Source organism: Suncus etruscus, chromosome 9, assembly GCF_024139225.1.
Source record: "Suncus etruscus isolate mSunEtr1 chromosome 9, mSunEtr1.pri.cur, whole genome shotgun sequence".
Classification (NCBI taxonomy): Eukaryota; Metazoa; Chordata; class Mammalia; order Eulipotyphla; family Soricidae; genus Suncus; species Suncus etruscus.
In genome coordinates, this window is record NC_064856.1 from 9,991,318 (window position 1) to 10,019,217 (window position 27,900).

Consider the following 27,900-nt stretch of genomic DNA (forward strand, 5'->3'; position numbering starts at 1 on the left):
CCTGTTGATTTAAGGAGGGGATACAGGCACAATCCCAAAGCCTTGGGGCAGAGCCTAGCATTCAACCAGCATGAACTTAGGGTGCAGGGCGAGGCAGGGTAAAAGAGCATATTGTAATTTCCCCCTTCATCAGTGGTCCCCAGGGTATGCTTGTTAACACTTCTGGACCTGGGGGAAGTCACAGTTGCTGAGTGGTTAATGCTGGAAAAGGGCAACAGAGTCTCTGGCCTTGGTCCCAGGTGCTAGGCTGCAGAAACCTATGGAATCTGCACTGCTCTTGAGCCTGTTTTCCATGTGTGCTGAGAAGTGGCTACGAAACAGGGGTGGTATCAACTAGCCAAGATTGGATTTGAGGAGAAGTAAATTTAACCTCTCACCTTCCCATCTACAAAGAACTTAAAAATATGTGCCATATGCCATTTTTCAGTCATATATATTTTGCAGCAATGTTTAGGAAGCTGGGGGAACACTTCCCTGAAATTCTCAGCCACCCAGGCCAACAGTTCAATGCAATAGTCAGAGGATGTAATGCTGCTCATGTCCTGCAGTTCTGGGGACCACCAAGGCCACCCCAATGTGCTAGACCTGGGTGTGCTCAGTGGCCTCCTGACCTATCCTCACCAACATTGAGGGGCCAGTGTAGTGGCAGGAATGCTACCAGCCTAGGCACAAGTAAGCCATGTATCCTAAGTCCTGGGCTGTCTTCTCAACCCCTGACCGTCTTCAGTCTTGAATTAAGCCACCACAATCCCCAACCTGGTCAGAACTACTTCTTCACATGCCCCAGGTGAAGTTACAGATGGAAGAATTCCTCAATCCCAACCCTGAGGAATTCACCTCAACTGCAGAGAAAGTGGAATCTTTTATTGAAAATATGGTGTTGGTAGTATGGAGTCCATGTTGGGCTGAGGCTTGTGGTCCTCAAGGTAACCATCTCCCCCCTGCTGGGGGAGCTGGCTGGGAGCTGAATATGGGTGAGAATATTTGCCAATGGTGGCCAGAGCTAGATTCTTCCTTGGCCTGGGGACAGGTAAGAAGAGGACGAGGGGCATTGGAAAGCTTATTTCAGGAACTGAAGACATGTGGAGCAAGGGAGCAGGTCCTGGCAAGTCTTTCCAAGGCTCATTGTGGCTGCTTCCAGGGCTGCTTCCAGAAGCATCTGTACCTTCATCATTCAGGTGCTGAGCACCAGAAGGTCCTTGAGAAATAAAAGAGGGATCTGGTTAGGGCTGGTTTGTCATCCAGCTGCAGTTTCCGGAGATGCCTTTGCCAATATTGAGCAAGTCATGCTTCTAAACAGTAATGACAATGGAGTCACAGGGGCCCCACAATCACCTGGGCCTCCTCATTAACTTGACTTGCAAGGAGCACCTGGATCAAGAGCCTTCTGGCCTCTTTTACTTCCTTCTCAAATAAGGAAAACCTAAGATCCTCTCCTCAGTCTTTGAAAATCTGTTTTTTACCATTTTTAAAAAGAACCCAACAAATAATAGATTGCACCTGTGTTGAATTTAAAAATTGAATAATTAGGTGCGGGTGGAGATAGGAAAGTTTTTCCTTCAAGTCAAATTCTAACTAATCAATGTAAAGTAAATTATAGAAACAAAAAATAAACCCTTCAATAGGCATCACATTAATAACTGTTGCAGGCGAGAACCATTCATGAAAATGAATAGTAGTGGCAGGAAATGTGATGAAAACAGGATTTTTCATAGCTCCAAAGTTGTTCCCCATGAGATATTTGCTAATGAAGAAGGGAAAAACAGGAACTTCACAATGGAAACACCTAGAAGGAACCACCTTGGCACCTCCATAGGTTCAAGACAACATCTCAAAATTAAAGTCAGCATCTCTAAGAAGAAATCATCAATATCCCACTCCCTGATTCAGAGGGCATGTTCTTACCTCCATCTACTATGTCTACTACAAAGAACCCATCAGTCAAAACCAAACGAGGGAGCCCTTACAAGAAAGCCAGAGCTGGAAGTGTCAAGGTCAGAAGACTCAAGGATCATCAGAGATGCAAATCAAAACAACAATGAGATATCATTTCACCACAGAGAATCACCAAGCACAAGGATAATCAGTGCTGGCATGCGTACAGGCAGGAAAGGGACTCTTATTTACTACTGGTGGGAATGCCATCTAGTCCAGCCTTTCTGGAAAACAATATGGATCTTCCTCAAAAACTGAAAATTGAGCTTCCTTATGATCCAGTTATACCACTCCTAGGGATATACCCTAATACAGGGGTCCTCAAACTATAGCCGGCAAGCCACAGATGACCCACTGAGGACACTTATCTGGCCCACCAAGTGTATTTGCTACTGCTGCCTGTCCTGCTTAGCAGCCAACTCATCCCGGGCCTTCAGTGCATATATGAGGAATGTGCACCTCCCTCTCCAACTCCCTTACTTCTCTCTGTTTCTCGACTCCTCTCAGTCTCAGGCAGGGGTCCTCAAACTGCAGCCCACCAACAGCAGATCCTAAAATACTAGAAAGTGTGTTGATTTATCTTTCCTTGTTTTTCACTTTAAATACTGTATTTGTCCCCATTTTGGTTTTTTACTTCAAGATAAGGTATGTGCAGTGTTCAAAGAAATTTGTTCATAGTTTTTTTAAACTATGGTCCAGCCCTCCAACAGTCTGAAGAACAGTGAACTGGCCTCCTGTTTTAAAAGTGTGAGGACCCCTGTTCTAGGACCACAAAACACCATGCAAAAATGCCCTCTGCACCCCTATATTCATCGCAGAACTATTTACAATAGCTAGAATCTGGAAGCAACCCAGATGCCCAACAATAGATGAGTAGCTAAAGAAATTGTAGTACATCTACACAATGGAATACTATGGAGCCATTGGGAAAAAATGAAGTCTTGAAATGTGCTTATTTGTGGATGACATGGAGATTATTATGCTGAGTGAAATGAGTCAGATGGAGGGGGATAAACAGAATAATCTCACTCATCTGTGGTACATAAGGAAAATAAAGACAGTGTGGGAATAATATGCAGAGACAATCGAGATGAAGGTCAAAGGACCAGTTCAAGGTAGGAAGCTTGCCACAAAGAGTAGAGAGTGCAGTTAGGGTAAATAAGTGTCTACTTTGAAAGGTAATAATTTTATTAATTATTAACTTAATCATGAACGATTTTATCTGTGAAAAATGACTCTAGTATAAACAATATAGTAACCATGGTATTTAAATTAAAATTTTAATTAAAAAAGGAAAGAAGACTCAAGGAGGAGCACACTGAGAAGGTAGCTCAGTGGCAGAAGTTGTGTCTGATATATGTGAGGCCCCAAGTTTGATCCTCTGCACTACCAAAGAAAGAGCATAGTTTATTCCATCCTCTGGATGGAATATAAAACCAAGATAAATAGTACTAAAATCACATATATTTTGAGACAATATACTTAACTGTAATTATTCAGGAAAGAGGAAAGAGAAGTCTATTCATCCCATTAAAGATGGAGGTAGGGGCGTTGAGCCATACCCAGTTGTGCTCAGAGTTTACTCCTGGCTCTGTGTCCTGAGATTACTTCTAGCTGGACTCAGGGGAGTACATGGGATGCCAAGGATGAAACTGGATTCAAAGTGTTCATGGAAAGTGCCTTACCCACTATACTATCACTCTAGTCCCTCATCTCCAGTAATTCTAAAGGACTCCCCAGTTGAGGTGGATTTTGCAGTACAACTTTGCCTAATAAGCATGGATTTGAATTGCCTCAGAGATTTCAGGGCAAGCCCTACCTTTCACTACCTTTCACTTACTGGGTGACTTTGGACAAGCAGCCTATTCTCTCTGGGACTCCAGTTCTCCACCTGTGATATGATAGTAAGCATCAACCAGGGCTCTGAAGAGGCCCGTGTACATATGAAATCATGCAGGGGACACTGCACATGCTTGGTAAGTGGCAGAAATTGTAATAACAATAATAATCAGGTTTAGGGGCCGAAGAGATAGCATGGAGGCAAGGTGTTTGCCTTTCATGCAGAAGGTCATTGGTTCGAATCCCAGCATCCCAAGCCTACCAGGAGCAATTTCTGAGCGTGGAACCAGGAGTAACCCCTGAGCAATGCTGGGTGTGACCCAAAAACCAAAATAAATAAAATAAAATAATCAGGTTTGTTGGAATTCCATAGAAATTTCCTACCCACTTTTCAAAATTCAATAATAGCAGGTATCATAGAATCTACGCCTCAGTTTCTCACCACATGCTCCACCAAGTAGATAATAGTTATCCCCATTTGAATTTTTGTTTTGCTTTGATTTTAGTTTTGGAGTCACCATCAAATAGTGCTCAGGATTTACTCCTGGATCTGTACTCAGGAAATCACTCCTGAGTGAGACTATATGTGTATTAAATCTGGGTCAGGAACATGTAAGGCAATTGCTATACTATCTCTGTAGACTCAAACCCTCATTTTCTGATGTAGAATCTGAAACTCAGACATTGCTTGCTAGGGTCCTACAGAAGTTTGGAACAACCTTCCTCAGCCAAACCTACATCTGGCCCCACCCTCAATATCTATATAACTTCTCTACTCATGTAGTGGGAGCCACCCCTGGAACTGAGGGCTAAGCTTGGCATGATAGTGAAGCTGGGTTCTCTGCCCACTGCTGTTGCAATGCAATAGGGACCACCTTCAAGACAGGAAGTCATCCACCTGGGGTCTATCCATTTCACTTCTGAAAGTATGTTCTAAGGAACAAACTCCTGAATTCAGAAACAGTTTGGGCATCACCATGTTCACAGTAACATTCCTTATTATAATAACTATTTAGATAGTGATGGGAACTTCTAGAATGTTTACTGTGTGCAAGGGCTATACGAAGCACACGTGTAATTTCACTGTGTCCTAAAATTAGTCTATAGGTACATTCTATGATTAGCCCCTTTCTAAAGCAGAGAAAATGATACTGAATGAAGTTAAGTAAATCAGCCCTTCAAGGGTCACCCAGATGGAAATAGCTGGGCAGGATTTGAATTAGGTCTTTGAGTTCCAATGTCCTTCTTTTTTGTGTGTGAATTAAAAACCATTTTATTTAGAGATTATGACTTTGGAATTTGAGAGTAACACAAGAGTGAACACAAGCTTCTCCAAAGTGTCCCCAACTCCACCAGGAATAATCCCTGAGCACAGAGCCAGGAGTAAGAGCTGAGAATTACTGGGTATATCCCCCCAAAAGAAAAAGTTCATGGTTTTATTTTTACATTGTATGCCTTTCTTACCACCTATTATTTCTGATGTTACTGTTGTTATTATTATTATTATTTTATATCCTATTTAAACACCTTGATTACAAATATGATTAAAGTTGTATGATATCAGTCAAGTAAAAACCACCCCCCTTCACCAGTGCAACATTCCCACCACCAATGTCCCAGATCTCCCTCCTCCCCAGCCCACCCCCACCTGTATTCGAAACAGGCTTTCTACTTCCCTCATTCATTCAACCAATGTCCTTCTTTAACTCTAGGATCCCACTAATTCCTTGCTTGAAAATCTTGGTTTTAAAAAAAAATTTTATCAGGAAGATTGAAATGGGGCTGGAGTAATAGCACAAGGAGGTTATTTGCCTTGCATGCAGCCAACTTGGGTTCAGTCCCCATCATCCCGTATGATCCCCTGAACCTTCCAGGAGTGATTTCTAAGTGCAGTCAGGAGTAACCCCTGATCATCACCAGGTATGTCAAAAACAAAAACAAAAATGAAAAAGAAAAAGGAAAGATTGGAATGAAAAGTTTGTAAATGGTTCTCTTGGGTTTGTAAACATATATTTGTTTATATATATATATTTCCTATATTTTCCAAATTTCAGATAAAGAACACAAGAGGCTTTCTAGAAACAAGATCCCCTTCATTATGGCATTATAAGGCACCTGCCATAGCTATACTTTGCAGTTACTTCTGGAATATTTAATCCAAAGTCCATCTGCCTACATGAGCATGACAAGAGTTAGAATCCAATATGTTCTGTTCACTGCTCTATTCCCAACTCTTGGAATACAGTAGGTGCTTAATTTTCATTTTTATAATAAACCAGACCATGAAACCTCCACTCTCATGAAACCTCTAACTGCTCTGAGTTCAGTATTCCCACCTGTAATATGTGGGCCCTCACATCAGTCAGGAGGACTAAATAAATTCAGGGAGGTAAAAACATACTTTAAGAGCTTTGTATATTTTTCTTTAGCCCCATCCTTCCTTCTTACTCCCACCTTTTTAATTCCCTCCCCCTCTCAACTTCTGGGCATGGAAGAGAAAGCAGAACCAAATTCCATTTCTCCTTACCTCCAAGACATCAATGTCTGCATTGCTGAAGTCAATGTTGAGGATTTTGGGAAGGGGGACACCAGAGCCCAGCATGGCTGTAAAAACAACCAGTCAAGTAAAGTCAGTATGACCAAGAGATATCTGTCTTCATGAAGCCTCTAATATTTGCAAGAAGATTGCTTCAAAGGCCTTTGTCTATGTCATTGGTCCTTCCCAAAACACAGTCTCTCCACCTGCTTGCTGAGTTCTGAGCCTTCCCTGAGACTGGAGTCACCTCCTCAGTGAGGCTTCCTTAACCACAGACCATGAAACTTTGGGCTCCACTTTTTCTCCTGAACCCCTCTGCTTCAGAAAACACAAAATATTAGTGATATGTCCCTGTCTCTGTACCACGCAAGAACTGTTTTCAGCCTCACTTAGTCCTATTCTGAGCACAGAATAAAGGATAGATACTTAGGGAAGGGTACTGAGACACCCCCAATACATGATCACCAGTGGGTGAATTTGGGGGCATTATATAGTCAGAGTCTGTATAGACCTAAAGACTCATGCTCCAGAAAGAAATATACTAGAGAAAAACAAGGCAGATAAGGAGTAAAACATTTCTGAGGACAGATTTCCTGGATCCATTTGGCTTCTTTGAAAGCCAAGGACATTGTGAATCATGCCCCCCCTCCCAAGAAATCTATTCAGCATTTTCAGAACTTCCTTGGCCATGGAACCCTTTTCTACGTGTATCTCATGGAACTGCTTTTCTATAGGATTCACTTTGAGACTTGTGGATCTAATCTAATCTCTCCCTTTCTGAGAATAACAAATAGCATGGTTCTGAGTTCAGACTTGCTAACAAGCTCATGCCTCCTCTCTGTGACCAAACCAGAGACTCTTATTAGTCTCTAAAGTCAGAGTCTCTATTACTCTGAGTCAAGCTTCTATACCATCCTTTCCCACAGGTACCAGATCTCACCGTTCATTGCAGGCATAAATGCCAGGTCAAAAAGCTTTCCAACCAGCATCTCCATGAGGCTAACCTACAAGGAAAGCAGAAGTTAAATAGGCCTTGGGTTGACGCTGATCTCAAGAGCTCCTTGAGTTCTATCCTGAGCAGGGAAAGGCTTGTTGGAGCAGAGAAAAGCTCTGAGAAAATGAGAGAGCTGGTGGTCCGAGCCTCTAGGGCTTTAGCACCCCCCAGCTGAATGGCTCAGAGGCACATCTCTTTCACTTTCTCTGCAGGAGAGTAAACACTGAGGCTAAGGACTGGAGCACTGGTACATGGCTTCTGGTGAGACAGGGACTAAGGGAAGCTCAGTTTCACTTTAAGAGGTCTAGAGCAGCTCATTCTAGAGCCAACAGGGTTACACACAAATCCTGTGACCAGAACTCCAGGTTCTCATACCTTTTTCTCCCTGACCTTCTATTTCCTTTTCTGTGAAATGATCTAGCAAGAGAGGTTGCACGGCTGCAGCAAGGATTGGAGGTTGATGAAATACCTGGCTTTTAGCCATTGCAGGTAATTTCCCTTGTAGCACCCTAAGTTTTGTGTTCTGTATCCAAAACCTGTAAGCCACCAACTGTTCTCTAGCCACAGTCTTCCCACCTATGCAATGAAACCAGTGATGCCATGCCCAAGGGTTGCATCTGTTTGAGTTAGAAAGTTTTGACTTTCTTATCAGAGCCTGTTCCAGAGAGAAAGCATCTATGTAGTGTCCATTTCTAAAAGAAAATAGGGTTTTCCTGAAGTATTATATAGAGCATGGAATCTAAGATGTACAAAGAACATGTTTACAGGACTAAAATCTAGACTTGGAGCTTCTCAGATCAATAAACAACTGAGAAAGCAGAATTCCATATGCAGAGTAACAAGAAATAAAGTCAAGTGTTGATGTGATAGATGAAGAAGTTGAGGCTGGAGTTGGTTGGCATTGCCCAAGGTTATACGGTATGGGTGGTGAAGGTCCTGCCTCTTCACACCCTATGCCCACTGATCTTTCTGGGCAGTCAGTTAAAAGGGGCAGCACCATGGACAGCACAGAGAAAATCCTGAGTTTATGCTTAGGCCCTCCCAGGCTTTATGGGCCTCCTTCCTCTTGGGTGTGCCCAGGCTTGAGAGTGAGACCAGTGCATGGAATTCACACCCTTTCCAGGTCCCCATTTGCACAGGGGCTGCCACTCCCAGATCTTGTCATGGAGCCTGAACTTGGTACTTACATCAAAATTGCCCACATTTGAGGTTCTGAGGTTCAGGCTGGCCCTGAGATCAAGAAAACAATCTGTTAGAATCAGTGGTTGTTTGAGAGCCATAAGGGACTCACATTTCAACAAAATAGTGGAGCTTCACCACCCCAAATTTCATAGGAAGTCTACCTCAATCCAGGAGGATTTAATAAGAGCAACGCTGCCCTCCTTAGAGTATGCTCTAATCATATACCAGGGGCCAAGGCTCCACCATCTACCCAAGAGTCAAATGGGAGCTTTGCCATCTTCTAGTTATGCATTCCTGGCCAAAGTACTTAACTGCTGCCTCCCTTTTCTCCTCTGTAAAATGAGTGACTCTAAGAATTCAGTGAGTCAAAATCAAGTCCTGCCCTTAGAAACAAGCTTGGCACGTGATGGCTGCTAATTCTGGCAAGGAGGAAGCAAAAGCTGGGCTCCATTGTTGGCACTGAAGTGAAAGTGGTTGTCTATAGTCTCTGTGCATTGAGCTCACAGCTTTGCCCACAGTTCATGCCAATGGCCTTGGCAGTGACACACTCATTTCACTTTTACTATGTTTTAGATTTCCCCACCAGGAGGTATCCTCACACACACACACACACACACACACACACACACACACACACACACACACAAAACCTTCTTGAAAAACAGGCGCCCAAGCTGCAAACCACCCCCCCCAATCCTTACTTGTCCAGCTTGGCATCAATCATGAGTTTATCATTCTCCACGGAAAATGTGGCCAAGAGCTCTGTATCCTGGAGTGAGGAGAGATAAGGGACCATCAAGGTTTCGGGGAGTCCCCAAGGTCTTGGCCAATGTTCTTTCTAAAGCAGAGCCCCACATTCTCCAATGCTTAGCTTTCGAGGATAGGCTGAGAGCTACAGTACTGCTGGCATTAGTGAGATAGCTTTCCTGCTGGGCATAGCACAGGCAGAGCTGGCATTTCTTAGGACATTGAGTCCCAGGAAACCAAATAAAGATGTTGGACACTGTCTCAGAGAATGTCCAGTGGGACCCTCTTAGAAGATCCTCTTCAGATGAAAACAGGTGCCACTGCCCCTGTTTATCATAACTCTCCCCCACCCCTGGAGAGGGAATCCAAGGCCCAGACTCACCCTCCTCACAGAGCAAGAAGCTTGCTGCCTGATAAGCCCTCTTTGCTTCTTGATATTCCCCAAAATAAAGTGAGGAAATTGATAGAAAATTCAGGGCAATGATGATAATCAGGATTGGGGCAATGGAGGTACTCTGAGAGCTCAGGGGCTACCTAGACCCAAAGGTATGGGTGGGAGAGAAGGCCAGATCAGGAGGTGCTATCCCACCTGGGCCTGAAGAAAGAGCATTTAAACAAAGCCCTGAGCCTTAAGATAGGCCATGTGACAAGGGAGTGTGGACAGATGGTCAAGGAAGGTTTCTGAGGGCTTGTAGACTAACATTTGACACGAGAGTAATGAGAGAGAAAAATACCATGGAAGGACGTTTCAGATGAGGGAATAGCATATACCAAAACCACATAACCCCAATACATGGGAAAGGCAGGAAGTACCCTGAAATGGTCTGAGGACTTAGGTTAGAAACTGGCCTCTGCTTTGGGATTGAAAGAAAATGTTTGAGATTTTAAGAGTATTCCTCTTTAGGAAATCATTTCAGAAAGTCTTGTTTGTAGTTTACTTCTGTCAGGTGCCAGGGACAAGAGCCATGGCATCATTTCTCCTGCACCCAATTGAAAGCACAACATAGGTGCTTGATAAGCACCGCTGAGTGCAGGACCAATGCCTACTTTTCTGCCAGACATGCTGTACAGCTGGTGAGACTGAGTCAATCCTGAAAATCTACCCACATCATAACAGTCCCAGCCCTGCCTCCATCCCCATCTGGTGGAAGAGGAGGTCAGCCCAGATGTCTCACTGAGCTAGGTTGGGCTAGCAATGAGAAGGCCCTAGTTTCAATTAGACTATCTGGCCCCATCAGTGAGCTCAGTCACCAGATGGTTGGAAGGGGCTCTTCACACTCTACAAAACCACGAAGTCACTCATCCCCCAGGTACTCACCACATCGATGAGGCAGATGGTGGTCTGGACATCATTGGGCTGGTCCACTGTGACCTCGGCTGTGGCAAGCACTTTCACCACTGCCTCATCCTTCTGCAGCGTCACTGTCGGTGGGGTTGGCACCTGGATTCTGATGGTGAGTGGGCGAGATTCGGGGTACTGTTGGAATACCTGGGGGCCAACACCAGATTAGGGTGAGCAAGATACTCGATAATGGGGAGGAGGAAATGACAAGAGGCCTACAGGTTGGGCCGAAGGGATAGCATGGAGGTAGGACGGTTGCCTTGCATGCTGAAGGACAGTGGTTCAAATTCTGGCATCCCATATGGTCTCCCAAGCCTGCCAGGAGCGATTTCTGAGCATAGAGCCAGGAGTGACCCCTGGGTGTGCATAGCACAGGGCTTCATCCATCAGCCAGCGCAGGCAAATAAAACAGTAGGCAGATGGGTACTGCTCCAGGCCACATATATCCGATTACTGTTGAGTTCAGGGTGATGGAACCAGCAACTTTAACCCAACTCGCTGTACATGGAACTGCTCCAAATGCCACACAGTGAAATGGTTCCCCTGGAACCTTGGGGTGTGCTAATGAGTTATAGATGGAGAAACTGAGGCCCAGAGGGAAGCATCAAATCAACTGTCCCAGCCAGCAGCAGAACAGAAGGCCTGGCTCAGGTCTGTGTGAGTCTCAGGCCCATGGCCTCCACTCTCCACTAATTCTGGACACCCACCCTGGAGCAAGAATGTCCAATATCTGGATACCTCAGTGACATCCTGCCCCTCCAACTTAGATTTCCCAGGGTCTCTGGAGACTTCTTGGGGGGAGAGAATGAACCTGAGTCTACCTGCAATAGTGATTCCTCCAAAAGATGATTTACTAAAGGGACAGGTCTGTTACCTGTATTTGCTGATTTAATAATTTAATAATCAACTTGCCCCCAATTTTGCCTTAAAGAATGTTTTTCTTAAATTCATCAAATGAGCAGCAAGCAATATATGAGGAGCCTTACTGTGTTGGTTTTATATTTTTTAGTTTCATTTTTGTTGAAGTTCTGTGATACAATACTGTGAATGATGGCTCCTTAGGCACATAAATCCAACACACGATGTTGATTTTTTTTTTTTTTTTTGGTTTTTGGGTCACACCCAGCAGTGCTCAGGGGTTACTCCTGGCTCTATGCACAGAAATTGCTCCTGGCAGGCTCGGGACACCATAACGATGTTGGTTTTAAAAGAAACACATACCAGACAGTCCTGGGTCCCTCCTGAGATTTCACTTTTTTTTTTAATTTTTTTTTCTTTTTGGTTTTTCAGGCCACACCCATTTGATGCTCAAGGGTTACTCCTGGCTAAGTGCTCAGAAATTGCCCCTGGCTTGGGGGGACCATATGGGACGCCAGGAGATCAAACCGCGGTCGCGATCTTTCCTTGGCTAGCGCTTGCAAGGCAGATATCTTAACTCTAGCACCACCTCGTCGGCCCCTTCTTTCATTTTCTTTTTTTTTTTCTGTCTCATTTTCTTTTCCTTCCTTTCTCTCTTTCTTTCTTTCTTTCTTGCTTTCTTTCTTTCTTTCTTTTTTTTAACAAACTCTTGGTCATTCAGCAAATCTAGTCAATTTATCTGGGTGAACACTCAGTGAACCCACCCTTAGCAAAGTGACTTTCAGCAAATCAGTGGCTTGCTGACCTAACTTTTCCCAGGAAGATTTTCAGGATACTTTTTTGGGGGTCAGTGCTGAATGTCCTAATCACTTCTACCCAAATTCCAGAGTCTTAAAGGATGAACAGCTCTTTTCTTTTGGGAGCATTTCAAATTCTCTACCCATTGAAGCAAAAGACGGGATGACATACCCCCCAGCCTCCTCTGGGTACTCCCCCCCAGCCTACTTCCCAAGGGTATATTTTTCTGTGTCTAGCCTTAGTCCCCTACCATCACCCCTCCAAAGCCGAACCAGCCCCACATCAAGACCCAAGCCTCTGCTCCAGTCCACCTATGCCTCCTGTCCAAGCTATACATGAAGTGCTTGTTCCTTCTGACCCCACAGAGGAGAGATTGATTAGGATGCAAGAGTGGTTTCTAAATTTTAGGTGCAGTATAGGCGGGCAGTGGTCCTGTTCATAAAAGGCCCAGTCTTTTCATAAAAGGCCCAGTCTTTTATGACCAAGACCACCTTGTCTCGGAGCTGTTTCGAACTCCTGCAATGCAGTATTTAGCCACCAGAGGGCAAAAGCGACCGTGCCCAGATGCCACCATCTCTCCAGTCTCTTTTGGGTTCCACTCAGCTCTGAACAAGCCAGGGAAAAAAGAAATGTTTTGGTCTAAGATGGCTGTGGCTAGCAGCCCTCTTAACCGCCTCTCCAACACTACATAAGAAGCTCTGTGATGCTGAGTAAAGGGTCAGACTGGGGTGATAACTAGGATCAGAAAGGCCTCTACTGGAATCAAAGCAAAAGTACCATTCGCCTTGTACACAGTTGGATCCAGGTTCTAAACCCAGCATCCCATATGGTGATCCCTTGAGCAGCACAAGGAGTAATTTCTGAGTGCAGACTCAAGAGTGACTTGACTCTGCATTAGCATTGATGGGTGTCACCCCAAAACAAAACAAAACAAAGCAATAGGTCACTGTCGCAGCCCTGCACTATCCCTAATCAGACAAGAGCACATTTGCTTTGCTCCTATTCACAAGAATAATAATAACATATTTTTTTTGTTTTTGAGCCACCCCCATTGATGCTCAGGGATTACTCCTGATTCTGCTGAGGAAACCATATGAGATGCCAGAGATTGAATCCAGGTCAGCTGAATGCAAGAGCATACAGCCTTACCTGCTGTACTATCTCCCTGGCCCCAAGAATGGAAATAACACTTCTAACTTCTCTGTGCCTTGAGCAGATCCTCAATCTACAGCTACCCTGGAATGTGGGCATCATGACGCATGTTTTCCAGGTGAGAAAAATGAGACTCGGCCAGATGTGCCCATTCCTCTGAGCTATGCTGTGAAGACTCAGAGTCCTGTGTGTGTTGAAAAGGTCCAGGGCTCACCTTCTTAACACCATCACTCAGTCCCAATTACCCTCCCAGGTGAGCCTGTTGGAAGCCTTTGACAATAGAAAGAACTAGAGTCAGACCATCAGAGCCTGGCATGGACAGGAGCAGGCTGTGGGAAAATCCACCACAGGCCTCCAGATCTTTCCATCCCAGGATCCCTATTGTGGCCTGGCTTCTAAGCCGCTGTCAGGGTGGCTTGCAATGAGGAGTTCTCAAAATCCCCCTCCTAAGTGCTAAGCATCAACCCTTCCACTGAATCCCAGACTGAGGCTGCAAGTAGATATATCCCTTTGCACATACCTTGGGAATCAGGGCTCCCAGGGTAGACGTGGTGAGTGGAGGCAGGTCCTCAAACTGCAGAAAAGAAGCACCAGTGAGTCCCCGAGGCATCTGTGATGTGGTCGTCAAACACCGGCACTCTCGGCCCACCACAGAAACCCATTGCCCATCGTGGCTGTGTGTTTCACTGAAGCTGGCAGGCAGACTCCAGGAGCCATGTTGTGGTTATGTGAAGCACACAGCCATGTCTGCTCCCCATCAGTGGCCTGTGTCCTCCTCCAAAATAGTGATACTCCATTAAACAAAGGAAGGCCTAGTTTTGTCCTCCTAACACCCCAGCATCATCTCCCCCATGATTCTGCACCCTGGTTTCCGTACATCCACTAGCTCCCCCACTCACCCTCCCAATATTCTCTTCATAAAGACTAAAATCCATATTAAGTCACAAGTTCCCTCTCTGTATAGTGAGATGCTAATGGCAACGTGTGACTTGTGAGCAAGCCTGGAGTCCCAGCAGGTCTGCCTCCTTTAGACTAGCCCAAGCCCTTTATAAATATTTGACACCAACTAACTTTTTTGGGGGGGTGAGGGTTGGGGTCACACTCAGTGGTACTCAGGGTTTATTCCTTGCTCTGTGTTCAGGAATCACTCCTGGTGGTCTCAAGGACCATGTGGGTTGCTGGGAATCAAACCCAAGTGGACCACATGAAAGGCAAATGAGGGCCGGGCGGTGGCACTAAAGGTAAGGTGCCTGCCTTGCCTGCGCTAGCCTTGGACGGACCGCGGTTCGATCCCCCGGTGTCCCATATGGTCCCCCAAGCCAGGAGCAACTTCTGAGCACATAGCCAGGAGTAACCCCTGAGCGTTACCGGGTGTGGCCCAAAAACCAAAAAAAAAAAAAAAAAAAAAAAGAAAGAAAGGCAAATGAGCTATCCCACTGACCCCAATATATGAACTAACTTTTACCACCACCACCCCAGTTACTATAAATCAGGAAACCAGTGCTAGTTGACAGTAAGAGCCATCCAGGCCAGGCCACTCTGTCCTGCTCATGTACCAACATCTGGAGGAATTGGGTAGTGAGCTGTGTTCTCTCGGAGTTAGAAGGATATTTCCACGTGTGGGAAAGTTAACAATGTGCCGGCATCCAGGCAGGCTTCCCTCCTGAGGGGCTGGAGACTGGAAGTTAATTCAAGAACTTCCTGCTCTGAGACACTGAAGTGGATCAATGAAACATCCTTATCTCCCTAAACACTTGTTCAACAAAAGATGTCAGACAGTGCTCAGGCAGGCAGACAGGCAGGCAGGCAGGCAGGCAGGCAGGCAGACAGACAGACAGACAGACAGACAGACAGACAGACAGACAGACAGACAGACAGACAGACAAGCAGGCAGACAAGCAGGCAGGCAGAGAAGAAGGTAGCTGGATGATTGGGTGGAGGGAAGGAGGAATAGATGGGTGACATATGGAAGGGAAGGAAGTGGGAGGGTGAGCTGAGCAACAGACCTGAAGAAAATAAAGTCCGACATTGGTGCTTCCAGGAAAAGGCTATTTGGGTGCTAATTATGCTCTTTCATGATTTGCAATCTTCTTTAAAAAAAGAAAAAAGGTTTGAAGAGGAATTATTCTGGATCTTATCCCCAAGTGTGGTGCTTTATTGCTTATGAAGCTTTAATTACTTTGGATCCACATTTACAAGATGAAAGTATCTAAATATTCTCAACATTTCTCGCATGATAAATGTATGTAGATAGGCTACACTTTCTAAAAAGGACTGGAATAAAAATAAAATGGGGTTGGGCTAAGGTCACCTTTATCCTCACATGACTGGAGAGGATTTTATGCTGAATTTGTAGATACTGTAATGTCCCCCTATCACCACCCTCCCAGACCACTAATATTACCCACATTGTTTAAGCGAGTTCCTCCTGGTCATGAGGATCAGAAGAAGCCCTGGAGAGCTGTTGGCACCCATAACCGCCTCCATTAAGGAATCCTGACTCACTGTGCCATCGGTAATGTCAATGTTCAGGGCCCCTTGCTTCTGCAGCAGAGTCAGCACCGAGCCCAGGAAGTTGGCAGAGATGGCCAGTTGAGAGTTGGTGTTGTCACCCATGGGGGGCAGTTCTGGCATCTTCTGCCTGGGGTCCACAGCTGGCCGCCCCAGGGGGTAGTCAATGAGCTCTCCTCCAGCCTCCCCAACCAGACTCTGTGGGGAGCAGAAAAGAAAGTGCTCATGGAAGTGATGCTGAGAGAAGCCTGGAGTCAGGGGTAAGGCTTTGACAGCCCCAGACAGCTTCCTAGGTTAAACCCACTGGATTGGGAGCAGGACTCACAGACCCTCCCAAATGCAAAAAATTAGAAGAAGACCCCCTGCTGCTTCCCCACTTGTAATGGCAGTCATGGCTCTCACCTTCCATTTAAAAAATGTGGAACATAAATTTCCTCTTGGCCCTACTGGACTGAGTCAGAACAACTCGCTGGAGTGAGTCAGCATGTCTGTGTGACTACCCAATAGACACTGGCAATTGATCTGCTCTTTAAAGGTCAGAGACCTCTCCTACAAGTCAATGTGTGGTCTGTCATATTTTGCATCACCACCTGTCACCACCTCTGCACCCTCACCTTGCTGCTTCCCACAGCTTTTTCCCTCTCTCCCTCCCAATTCTATAAGGCTTATTCTTTTTTTGGGGGGGGGGCACACCCAGCGGTGCTCAGGGGTTACTCCTGGCTGTCTGCTCAGAAATAGCTCCTGGCAGGCACGGGGGACCATATGGGACACCGGGATTCGAACCAACCACCTTTGGTTCTGGATCGGCTGCTTGCAAGGCAAACGCTGCTGCGCTATCTCTCCGGGCCCGTAAGGCTTATTCTTATAGCCTCTCATCAGGCAGTTTTCATTTCAGGTCACCCCTTCCAGGAAGCATTCTGTAACACCCCTTGTTACTTCTCTCCCTTAAATTCTGATAGCCCAGAACCCTCTTCCACAGGGCTTATGGTCTATAATTATATACTTGATGGAGTGGAGGCATCCTGGGATGGCCTCTTCCTTCCACTAAATTGTAAACTCTGTTAGAGCAGAGAATATACCCTTTGTTTACCACTGCTCCTCAGCCCCAGAGCACAAAAAGTAACCAGCAAATATCTCTGGGCAGGCTAGTGCTTATACATCTATAAGGTGTGACTGTACATGTGTGTGCAGGTGTGCCAAGTACATGAGGAAAGGGGGGTGCATCTATACCCTGATGAGGTAAGGGGGAGGCACATAGCTCATGTAGCCAGGGGAAAAAATGCATTTATGTTGACACCACAGCCAAGGGCCAGATTCAGTGGTGCACTGGAGTCAGTTCACACCAGCTCAGAAAAGCCAATCCCAACTCTGCAATACATAAAATTGAAACTGGCCAGAGTGGGTACGTTTATACTATGAAAATTAGCAAATGGGCCCGGAGAGATAGCACAGCAGCGTTTGCCTTGCAAGCAGCCAATCCAGGACCAAAGGTGGTTGGTTTGAATCCCGGTGTCCCATATGGTCCCCATGCCTGCCAGGAGCTATTTCTGAGCAGACAGCCAGGAGTAACCCCTGAGCACCGCCGGGTGTGGCCCAAAAACCAAAAAAAAAAAAAAAAAAAAAATAGCAAACACTACAGTAAAGGAGCATTTTAAAACATGGAGAGCCATATGTTGATGCTCACAGCACACTACTGGCCAGATGCCCTCCACCAGCCAACCCAAATTCCTAGCAGCAGCTATGCCAGCTAGAAGTTTGTCTGTTTTCAGGCTCTCACTTGGAAGCTGTGTGGCCTTGATAAAGTGGCTTAACTTCTCTGGGGCTTGGTTTCCTTACAAAGTTGACTACCTCATATGGTTCTTGATATGAAGATAAATAAAGCTCATCATAGAACACAGAGGATTTGCCTGGCACAGGCTTAAATCCTCGGGAATTGCTGATGGTGGTTATGTTTTTTGAGGGTTTTGTGGGGTTTTATGTTTGTTTTTGTTTTTTGTTTTTGTTGTTTTTTTGTTTGTTTGTTTTTGGTTTTTGGGTCACACCCAGCAGTGCTCAGGGGTTCCTCCTGGCTCTATGCTCAGAAATCGGTCCTGGCAGGCTCAGGGGACCATATGGGATGCCGGGATTCGAACCACTGTCCTTCTGCATGAAAGGCAAACGCCTTACCTCCATGCTATCTCTCTGGCCCCTATGTTTTTAACACTAGTTCCAGAGGTCTTCATATCATTATAAAGAAGAAGTATTCTTGTTGAAAATTTCTCGGGCTTTCAGCAGAAACACTGGAGGACTCACACTCTTGTCTTTGGGGGGAACAATGACTTTCCCATTTCCCAAAACCCAGCACTCACATTGAGGTCCAACTCCAGGAATTCCCCGGTGACAAGCGGAAGGCTGGAGAACGTATACTGCACACTCCCCAATATTCCCAGAGGAACCAGAGCTGCAAGCAAAGATGGGGAGGTCACAAGGAGGTCCCTGTCATCTTTCCAGCTGCCTTCCCCCCATATAGCCTAACGGTGAGAGTGTAGCAAGGTTCTAGCTCCAGACATCATTAGAAAGAACCCAAGTTCCAAGTTCAAATCCCGCAAGTGTTCCTTCCTCATTGAGTGGTCTCAGCCATGACACTGCCCCTCTCTGAACCTCATTTTCCCTTTTGTCAAATAAAAACTTCATTGAACTCTTGGACAATGATGGGGAGACAGGCCCAGGCAAGAAAGTCCTGGCTACAGATAAGCTCTGTAAACTGTGAAGCAATTTAGGGTTCCACAACACAGTGCTAAACTGAATCTGGTGTCACCCAGGCTGTGGGTGCTGAATGCTCCCCCTTCTGGGCACTTCCTCCCCTGAAGAATTTTCCATGCCTGGGAAATTCATTCAAAAAAAAAAAAAAATAGGAGCACCCTTAGGGAGGACTGCCCCGTACGACTGTGGAAGTTGAGCACATACTCACAACCCTATGGAACAGATTTGCCTTCAAGAAAATTCCCTCTGATCCCAAACTCAGCAGGTGTGGGAGGCCTGGGAAGCCCTGGGCTGTCCCCGTGTTGCTTGTGCTGCTCTCTTTGTGGCAGAGATCAACCCATCATTCTAGCATGAGAAACTCAGGGGAACCTCTTCAGTTTTGGCATCAGAAGGGCCAGGGCTCCAGGGCTGAACCCATCCTCCTGGCCCATAAGTTGACATTGGGGATTTGGGGTTTAAGAGAGAAAGGCAGGTGGGCCCTCTCACATCACATCAGCCAGACAGCACTTCAGAGGCCTGAGAGCCCTTTGTCCCCTTCATCACATGTGGCCCTCTTCCCACACAGTATCCAGTCCCCAGGAAATCTCTAAGACTGGCCCGATTAGTCAGGTTAGATCCTTGCATCACCAAGTACTTACAATCCACAAGACCCAACTGGTCATTGACAAGACCTAGCACCACGTCCACGATGGGGCAGAGCTGGAAGAAAGAGACAACACGAAGTGGGCCCGGTGTGTGGTTGGGGGTGAGGGTGAGAGTGAGGGGTGCATGAGCAGTAATATCCTAATACACCAATGTTAGTGCTTAATCCCTGCTTGTGCTCTGCTTGCCATTGTCCTCCTCACTCAGAGAAGGCCCTCTCAGAACTCCCGTTTTACAGACAGGAAAACTGGGATGTGGAGAAAGGTTAGGACCTTATCATCTGGAGTGCAGTGCTGAGGTGCACAGCATGGTTCTGACACCCATTTTCCTCTCCCTTCACTAGTCTATTCCTCTGTGCCCCTTGGGCTCTTTCCCTGGCCCCTCAAGAACCTACCCCGGTCTGTTTGTTCCCCCAACCCTCCAGGTCGCCTGCATGCCCATAGAAGAGAAGCTGAGTTGGAAACCCTTTATCCAGGGAAAGTCTGGACTCCTATTTCATCCCGAAAGAGGTGCTTACCAAGTCAGGGAGTACATTGGCTAGAACTCTGTTCACTAAGTTGTCCACAAGGTTGGGGAGAAGTCTAAGGAAAGAAGACTGGGGTGAGTGAGGATACATTTTTGTGCCCTCAATTGGGGTCTCAGCCCAAGAACTGTCTGAATTGTGAAGGCCCTTGATTGTTAAAAAAAAAAAAAAAGCTGGAATGATGCTGCAAACTTTTCATTTATCCATTCATTTATCTATTCTCTACCCATCCATCCATTCACTCATATATCTTTCTACCCATCTGTCCATCATCCATCTATCTACTCTTCTATCTATATATCTACTCATCCATCCATCATATATCTACTTATCCATTCATCCATCCCTCTCTCCCTCCATTCAGTTAGCAACCTTTTCTTGAGCTCCATAATGGAAAAGGTCCAGATTGGGATATGTCTTATTCTTAAATGCAGAACTTGGTCCCTGCTGTTCATCTTTCTAGGGTTTTTGGCTCTGCAGCTTTGTGTAATCTCCCCGAAGGGAAACTGACCACATTATCTTACCCACACAACTAACACAGTACCAGGCATATTTTAGAGCTAAAGAGCACAGTGAATGTGTGCATAAGAGAGGGAAGGAGACATAATGGCCAATAAAATGAGCTCATTTGTTCATAAAAGAAAGTCAAGTAGGAAAAGTAGAAATGATGGGGTGAGGTGACCCACTCTAAAAACAAAACAACTGTGGCCCAGAAGTGCCCAAGATTAAATGTATCTGAATCATTAAGAGGGGAGATATCCTTGGTGCACAGACAAGACAGAAAGCTGGACAGAAAGCGAAACTTGTAATCCAAGTATTAGTTCCATATGTTCGTGCAGTAAAGAGGAGATGAGAGAATGTGGGGCTGATCAAACACAAAGCAGAACCTTAAAAAAAAAATTCATTTTCTCAAGACTAGAGAGACCACATGGGGATTAAGATCCTATTCAATCCCCAGCACCACGTGACCTCCTGAGCTTTGCCATCTCCTGATCTGGAAACCCTAAGCACTTCTGTGTGTCCAGGAAATCCACAGCACCAAGGACCCAAGTAGCACCACATCCTCTTTCACTGAACCACCAGCCCAACTGGCCTTACCAGAAGGGTAGCATCACCCCAGCCTCTCAAACACCCCTTGGGAGATGGCCTCCCTCAAAATCTCTTCTCCTACACCCTCATGAATCATTACCCTGTCTATGCTTTATACTACCCACACCTGTTGCTGGTTCAGTTTAAGAAAACAAGATATACCTCTCTCTATTTCTCTCTCTCTTTCTCTCTCAGTGTATGTTGGGGATGGGCACTATATCAGGCAGTGCTTGGGGGACCATTTTTTGGGGGGGTCACACCCTGTGGTGCTCAGGGGTTACTCCAGGCTCTTTGCTCAGAAATAACTCCTGGCAGGCACAGGGGACCATATGGGATGCCGGGATTCGAACCACCATCAGTCCTGAATCAGCTGCATGCAAGGCAAATATCTTACCACTGTGCTATCTCTCTGGCCCCCAGGGGGCCATATTTGACATTCAGGGATAAAGCTCAGGTCAGAATCAATGTGAGTGCCTAATCTTTTGTGCTATCTCTTCAGTACCACAAAGAAAATCTTAAGATTGGGGCTGGGTGGTGGCGCTAGAGGTAATGTGTCTGCCTTGCCAGTGCTAGCCTAGGACGGACCGCAGCTCGATCCCTGGTGTCCCATATGGTCCCTCAAGCCAGAAGCGACTTCTGAGCGCATAGTAGGGAGTAACCCCTGAGTGTCACCGGGTGTGGCCCAAAAACCAAAAAAAAAAAAAAAGAAAAGGAAAGGAAAGGAAAGGAAAGGAAGAAAGAAAAAGAAAGAAAGAAAGAAAGAAAGAAAGAAAGAAAGAAAGAAAGAAAGAAAGAAAGAAAGAAAGAAAGAAAGAAAGAAAGAAAGAAAGAAAGAAAGAAAGAAAGAAAGAAAGAAAGAAAGAAAGAAAGAAAGAAAAGAAAGAAAGAAAGAAAGAAAGAAAGAAAGAAAGAAAGAAAGAAAGAAAGAAAGAAAGAAAGAAAGAAAGAAAGAGAAAGAAAACCTTAAGATTAAGTCCTAATAAGAGCTTTTCTGGGGCCGGAGAGATAGCATGGAGGTAAGGTGTGTTTGCCTTGCATGCAGGTCAGTGGTTCGAATCCTGGCATCCTATATGGTCCCCTGAGCCTGCCAGGAGCAATTTCTGAACCTAGAGTGAGGAGTAGCCCCTGAGTGCTGCCAGGTGTTACCCAAAAACCAAAAATAAAAAAGAGCATTTCTCCTGCATCTATAATCTGGCAAGAGCCAGGGCTCAGAGAGGATGCAGAGGTGCCCCCTTATTGTCCAGCAAGGAAGAGAATTAGAATCAGCCTTGGCTGATTCCAAGGCTTAGGCTCCTAGTGGGGGGTGTTCCAGATCATCCCACCACTCCCCTTTGCCTCCTTCTACCCACTGGTCCTCACCCTCTCAGCAGCTTGACTTTGATGCCCCCCAGAAGAGTGTCACATCGCTCAATCACCAGCCTTGGGTAGCCCGTGCGGTCCATGGTCAGCCGAACCTTGGCTGTGATATTCACCTCCACCGCAATGTCCAGGAAACCTATTAAACTGTGAGAGGTCATGGGGTTAGGAGGATTGAATCAGACCCCCAGGAGGTCATGGAAATAGGGACAGTGAGTCAGACCCAACTCCCTGGCTGCCAGCTTCTCCCAGGTGGACCTGCTGCCTTCTCAGACCTGTCACCCTTCGTGACCCTTGCTCATGACTAACACCCCAAAAACCAGTGGGTTTCCCTGAACCCTGAAGATACCTATTCACCACTCTCTCTTCCCCATCATGAGCCCTACTGAGGCCAGGACAGAAGTCAGTTCTGGCTTCCCAGGGGACCACCCACTGACACACCCAACTCAGAGGAGATGCCCTTGTCTCTCAGGGATAAATTTATGTTCATGTGCCCCCTTCAGGGTTCTTCAAGAGCACCAGCCATATCGGGTGGCTTAGGGTCACGAAGCTCTGCTGTCCTTCCTTGTGCCCACAAGAGTCTGATGACCCTCAGGGAGACCCTATGGCTCAGATAGGTCACTCACTTATAAGAGGGGGTCAGGATGGAATCCAGGATGCATATGGCTCCAGACTCCCAGACTCCCCCAACCTCTAGGGGCTGGTTCTGCCTGCACTGGGACCCCATTAATTCATGGTGGACAAGAAGTTGCAGTGGAAAGAGAAGACCCCATATCTTCCCAAGATCTCCCAGCCAGGACAAGGTTGGAGGCCCAAGGCACTCACCTCTTCCCGTTGATGGCCACGCGTGTATACAGGCTCAGGTAGACACCCACGCCGGGCAGGAGCCTCACGGACACACGGGGCAGGGTCAGCTCCACGATGCGAAGCCTGTGCAGAGGCAGTGGTCAGAGCAGGGCCCCCCACACCAGCCCCCAGATCACTCTCCTATCATGGCCCTGCACCCCACTGGGTTCCCCTGACTTTGTAGAGACCAAAGGCTTGTTAATAGAGCTCGGAAAACAGATTCTGCAAGCAAATAATACCAGTACAGCCTTACTGATTCCCTGAGGAGCTTTGTTTACTTTGTTTCCTCCCTTCTGCCCAGTTCCCTCCAGTGCCCACTCAAGTCCCCCTCCTCCAGGAAGCCTGCCCGCTTCTTGCTATGAACACCCTTATTTCTCCAAGATCAATGCCTGCCTGGATCTATGCTAACTCTCTGGCTTCTTAGTAATGCCCAGATAAGCCTCCCTGTCCCCAGCCTACTGGCCAAGGGAAACAGGCCATGGGGTACATGTCCTCAAGGTGTGGTCCTAAGCACCCAGTGCTGTCCTAGTGGAAACTCAAACCATCTGTTGCATGATTTGGGGAAGAAACCGGTAGGGGTGAAATGGTAAACATGCAGAATTCTAAATTCTCCAGCTTTCTCCACTTAACTATGCCAGCTATGAAGGTTCTGCAGATAAAGGAAACTGAGATGCAGAGAGATGGAAAGAATGTGTCAACGATGCACACATCTAAAAACTCGAGTCAGGACTCAACTCCTGGACGATTTAGGGATGAGATTCCTAAACCATACAACTGGACTGAACCTTAAAAACTGTCTCTCCTCAAACCCCAGGACTTTGAGTCAAGAAGAAGCACCCCTCTTTGGAGGTCTACTTGGGGAGCGTAATGGAGCATCCCGATCCCCTCCTTACCCTGTAATGCCCTGCACGGTGCTGAGGATGCCGCCCTCACCGAGCACGCCCAGGACACCCCCTCCTCCAAGAAGTCCTCCGTCACCAAGAAGACCACCTCCTCCAAGCAGGCCACCTTGGCCTGCCAAGATGCCATCCGCTGCCAGCATGCCGCCGGTGCCCAGCAAGCCACCTGGGCCCAGTGCCCCGGTGGCCACGCCAGGTGGAATCTCTCCGGGCCGTAGCTCTCGCCGGTGGAGCCGGCCCACGTTGTCTGTCCTTTCAGCTGACCTATACCGCCCACGGTCCCTGTGGACGCCATATGCATTCTCGCCACCTCGGAGGTCCCTGACGCTCCCGTCGGACTCTAGGATCTCTCCGTATCGGTATTTGCCCCCCAGCTGGGCTGTGTTGTCGTTGGTCTCGATGTGACCATACTTGTAATTACCACCAAGCTGGTAGCCATTGGTGTATTTGGGAGGGGGGTTGCGGACGTGGAAGTCATTGTAGGGTACACCACCGACACCTCGGGGAAAGTCAGCGCTTCTGTAGTCATGGTAGCGATGCCGGCCACCACCCAGAAGACCGCCACTGCCACCCAAGAGGCCGCCACTGCCACCCAGTAACCCGCCACCACTGCTGCCACCCCCTAGCAATCCACCGCTGCCCCCCAAAAGTCCCCCGCCACCACTGCTGCCGCCCCCTAGCAATCCACCGCTGCCCCCCAAAAGTCCCCCACCACCACTGCTGCTGCCCCCTAGCAATCCACCGCTGCCCCCCAAAAGTCCCCCACCACCACTGCTGCCGCCCCCTAGCAATCCACCGCTGCCCCCTAAAAGTCCCCCGCCACCACTGCTGCCACCCCCTAGCAATCCACCGCTGCTGCTGCTGCTGCCTAACAATCCACCACTGCCCCCCAAAAGTCCTCCTCTACCACCACCGCTGCTACCACCCCCCAACAATCCACCACTGCCCAAAAGCCCACCACCACCACTGCTGCTGCTGCCCCCCAACAATCCACCATTGCCCAAAAGCCCCCTTCCACCGCTGCTGCCACCACCTCCCCACATGTCCTCACTACTGCTGCCTCCACCCAGGAGGCCCCCACCACCACCACCACCCAGTAAATTTCCACCGACCCCACCCAGTAAGTCGTCACCCCCTCCACCACCACCACCAAGCAGGCCCCCCAGAAGCCCGCCTCCCCCTCCACTTCCACCAAGCAGCCCCCCCAGGAGCGGCCCGCCACCGTCTCCACCAGCTTTACCCATGGGCACCTCTCTCAGGGCCGAGCGGAGGGCATCACTCTGCTGCAGGGTGCCTGCGATGGCTGTGGGGAGCAAAGAGGGGGTCGGGGTCAGGGCTGCCACTCCTCTTCCAGCCCCTTCACCCTCAGAGCACAGCGCTGCTCTCCCAGAGTCAGTTGGGAACATGCTGAGGTCTTTGGATGGCACCCCAAAGGCCTAGGTGCCTCAGGTGCCAGCCCTGACCTACTGGTACCTTCACCAACTTTCCAGCCAGGTCGGGAGGGGTTGTCTTCCTCACTCTCCCTACCACTGTTCCATGACTGATCATTGGCCGGAGGGATAGCACAGTGGGTGGGGCATTTGCCTTACATGTGGCCAACCCAGGTTCAATCTCCAGTAACCCATCTGGTCTCCTGAGTCTACCAGGAGTGATTTCTGAGCACAGAGTCAGGAATAACCTGAGCACTTCCAGGTATGGCCCAAAAAATAAATAAATAAATAAATAAATAAATAAATAAATAAATAAATAAATAAATAAATAAACAAAAATAAACACAGTCCCATGCCCCAGATGTCCCTTCATGGACTGGAGTTCATGATCTCCATGCAGGAGGCCCAGTTGAGGTTTCCCAACCACGTACAGTCCCACAGGATGGGTGGGAACAACTCCAGAGCACCGAGCCAGGAGTACACAGGTAGCAACACCAAGCCAAAAATATGCTTTTAGTTGTTGTCATTTGGTTTGGGGCCCACACCCAGCCATACTCAGCATTACTCCTGGCTCTGCACCAGGGCTCTCTCTGGTAGGCTCCTGGGAACTATTTGGAATGCTGGGATCAAACCTGGTTTGGCTGCATGTAACACAAGTGCCTGCCTGCTGTACTATCTCTCCAGCACCCCCAATCTTTTTTAAGTGAGAAAACACTCTTCCTCATGCATTTTCCCTGTCAGGCAATTAGGGCCAGATTATTGCAGCCACTAGATAAAGAGGTTTTGACAACCAGGTAGAAATTCTATTTTATTTTTCATTCTCATAATAACTTCAGTTGAAAGCCAGGCCGAGGCATGAGACTACTTTTGTATATGACGGGAGTGTAGACTCAGGAATAGAAGTCAAGATTAATAACAGCTCCAGTGCCTTCTGTAGTCTAGGAATGGTGCTCAACATTCTCCAACCCTCCCATCCCTCCATGAGATAGATTATAGCTATAGTCACTTCATAGATGAAGACACTGAGACTCAGAGAATTCAAAACATTACTTAAGGTCCATTAGTAATTAAACTTCAGGAAAGCTGACCTCAGTCTCCAAGATCTTAGTCACTAGTCCCTCCTATCTCCAGTGGAAAGTTCCAGACAGGAGTTTAGGAAATGATTGTCCAAAGTAAAAGAGGAAGTGGAGTCCCAGGGAGAATTTCCTTATCCATCTGCCTCACAGAATCTGGGGCAGTGAGGAGGAAGGTGCTGAGGGTACCAGGGTAGGCTGGATTTCTCTGTTACCCCCTACCAGCCCTGCCCCAGCAGCCTGAAACTCACCATCGCTCAACACATTTTTGGTAACCCTGAGGACAGTGTTTGTGTCTTGGCGGACACCATACACAACCGCCACGGTCAAAGCAGCCACTAGCCACGGCGTCCACATGCTGGTACTGCTTCTCTGTGAAGGAGACAGTGAACCCTGTGCCAGGTTGCTATCCCAGGCTAGAGAGTGAAACTGGGGCTCCCTGCTAAGAGTTATGGCAGGATGTCAAGGCCCTGAGGCAGGAGAATGGGGCCCAAAGTCATACCTGGGCTGAGGGCCCCAATTCTGATACACCTCTACCTCTTTTTTCATACTAATGACTAGAAACATAACAAGAAGTAAACTGTTCCAAAACATTATCATTAGTTCCCAAAACGAAATTTCCAATTGGAACTGGAGGGGCAATTAAGCATTGCTCCCTCCAAATAGTGGATTATTGGCTGACAGGCATTGAAGAAATCTCTCCAGCATCTACTCATCTATCTATCCATCCATCTATCTGCCATCCCTCTGTCTATCTATCCACCTCTCCAGCACCTGCACATGGCCCAGTCAACCAACAACCATCCACTGGACAAGACAGTTCTGCATGCTGCATTTCAGACTCGGGACCAAATACAAGAGCTCTCTGGATTCTAATTCTCAGGCCAGAGACCCCCTTTTTGCTCTGCTTTTTAATCATTGGGTCTTTGATATACAACAAATGCCCAATAAGCAGAGGCTGTTGGTGTCATTTATATTATTTAGATTATTTCATATCCCTAAGAAGTGGGAGTGACGTGCTAAGAAATTGGAAGGATGAAGCATGCATTTTGGAGTGAGCTTATCAGGCTCTATGAGACCTTATTTTGCCCACCCTAGGCCCCTGCCCATTTCTCTCTGTCCCATTTCCCCATTGACATCCTCAGAGAATCAGCTCAGGACAAGGCTTTCATATGGGTCAAACTGAAAATGCTGACCTAGGTCCCCACCCCACCCATGCTCCTTCTTCCTTTTCTCTGCCTCTACCTCTCTTTCACAAAGGCCTTAGTTTTCTCTACACCCCAGAAGTGTATAGGGTTCTCATCGAGTATGAAATACTGCTGGTATATGAGAATTCTTTATTCCTGATCCCCTCACATCATCCTAACCACAGTGCTCAGAAAGTTCTAGGTTAGGAAGCCCCTGGT

The 27,900-nt window shown here is 47.2% G+C and overlaps 1 protein-coding gene across 1 annotated transcript; it reads right to left on the reverse strand.

The window, feature by feature from the left end:
• Window positions 1-1,044: 1,044 nt before the first annotated feature.
• On the reverse strand, window positions 1,045-27,045 carry BPIFB4 (BPI fold containing family B member 4). Its single transcript, XM_049779229.1, has 16 exons — window positions 26,746-27,045; window positions 25,232-25,294; window positions 23,986-24,490; window positions 23,072-23,176; window positions 22,250-22,393; window positions 19,796-19,859; window positions 19,275-19,335; window positions 18,243-18,334; window positions 15,889-16,092; window positions 13,904-13,957; window positions 10,552-10,722; window positions 9,188-9,255; window positions 8,492-8,534; window positions 7,251-7,314; window positions 6,302-6,378; window positions 1,045-1,198 (listed from the first exon to the last, which is right to left on the reverse strand). The coding sequence occupies exons 1-16, from the start codon at window positions 26,849-26,851 to the stop codon at window positions 1,175-1,177; spliced, it is 1,845 nt and encodes a 614-aa protein (XP_049635186.1). The 5' UTR covers window positions 26,852-27,045; the 3' UTR covers window positions 1,045-1,174.
• Between the last annotated feature and the right edge of the window lie 855 nt (window positions 27,046-27,900).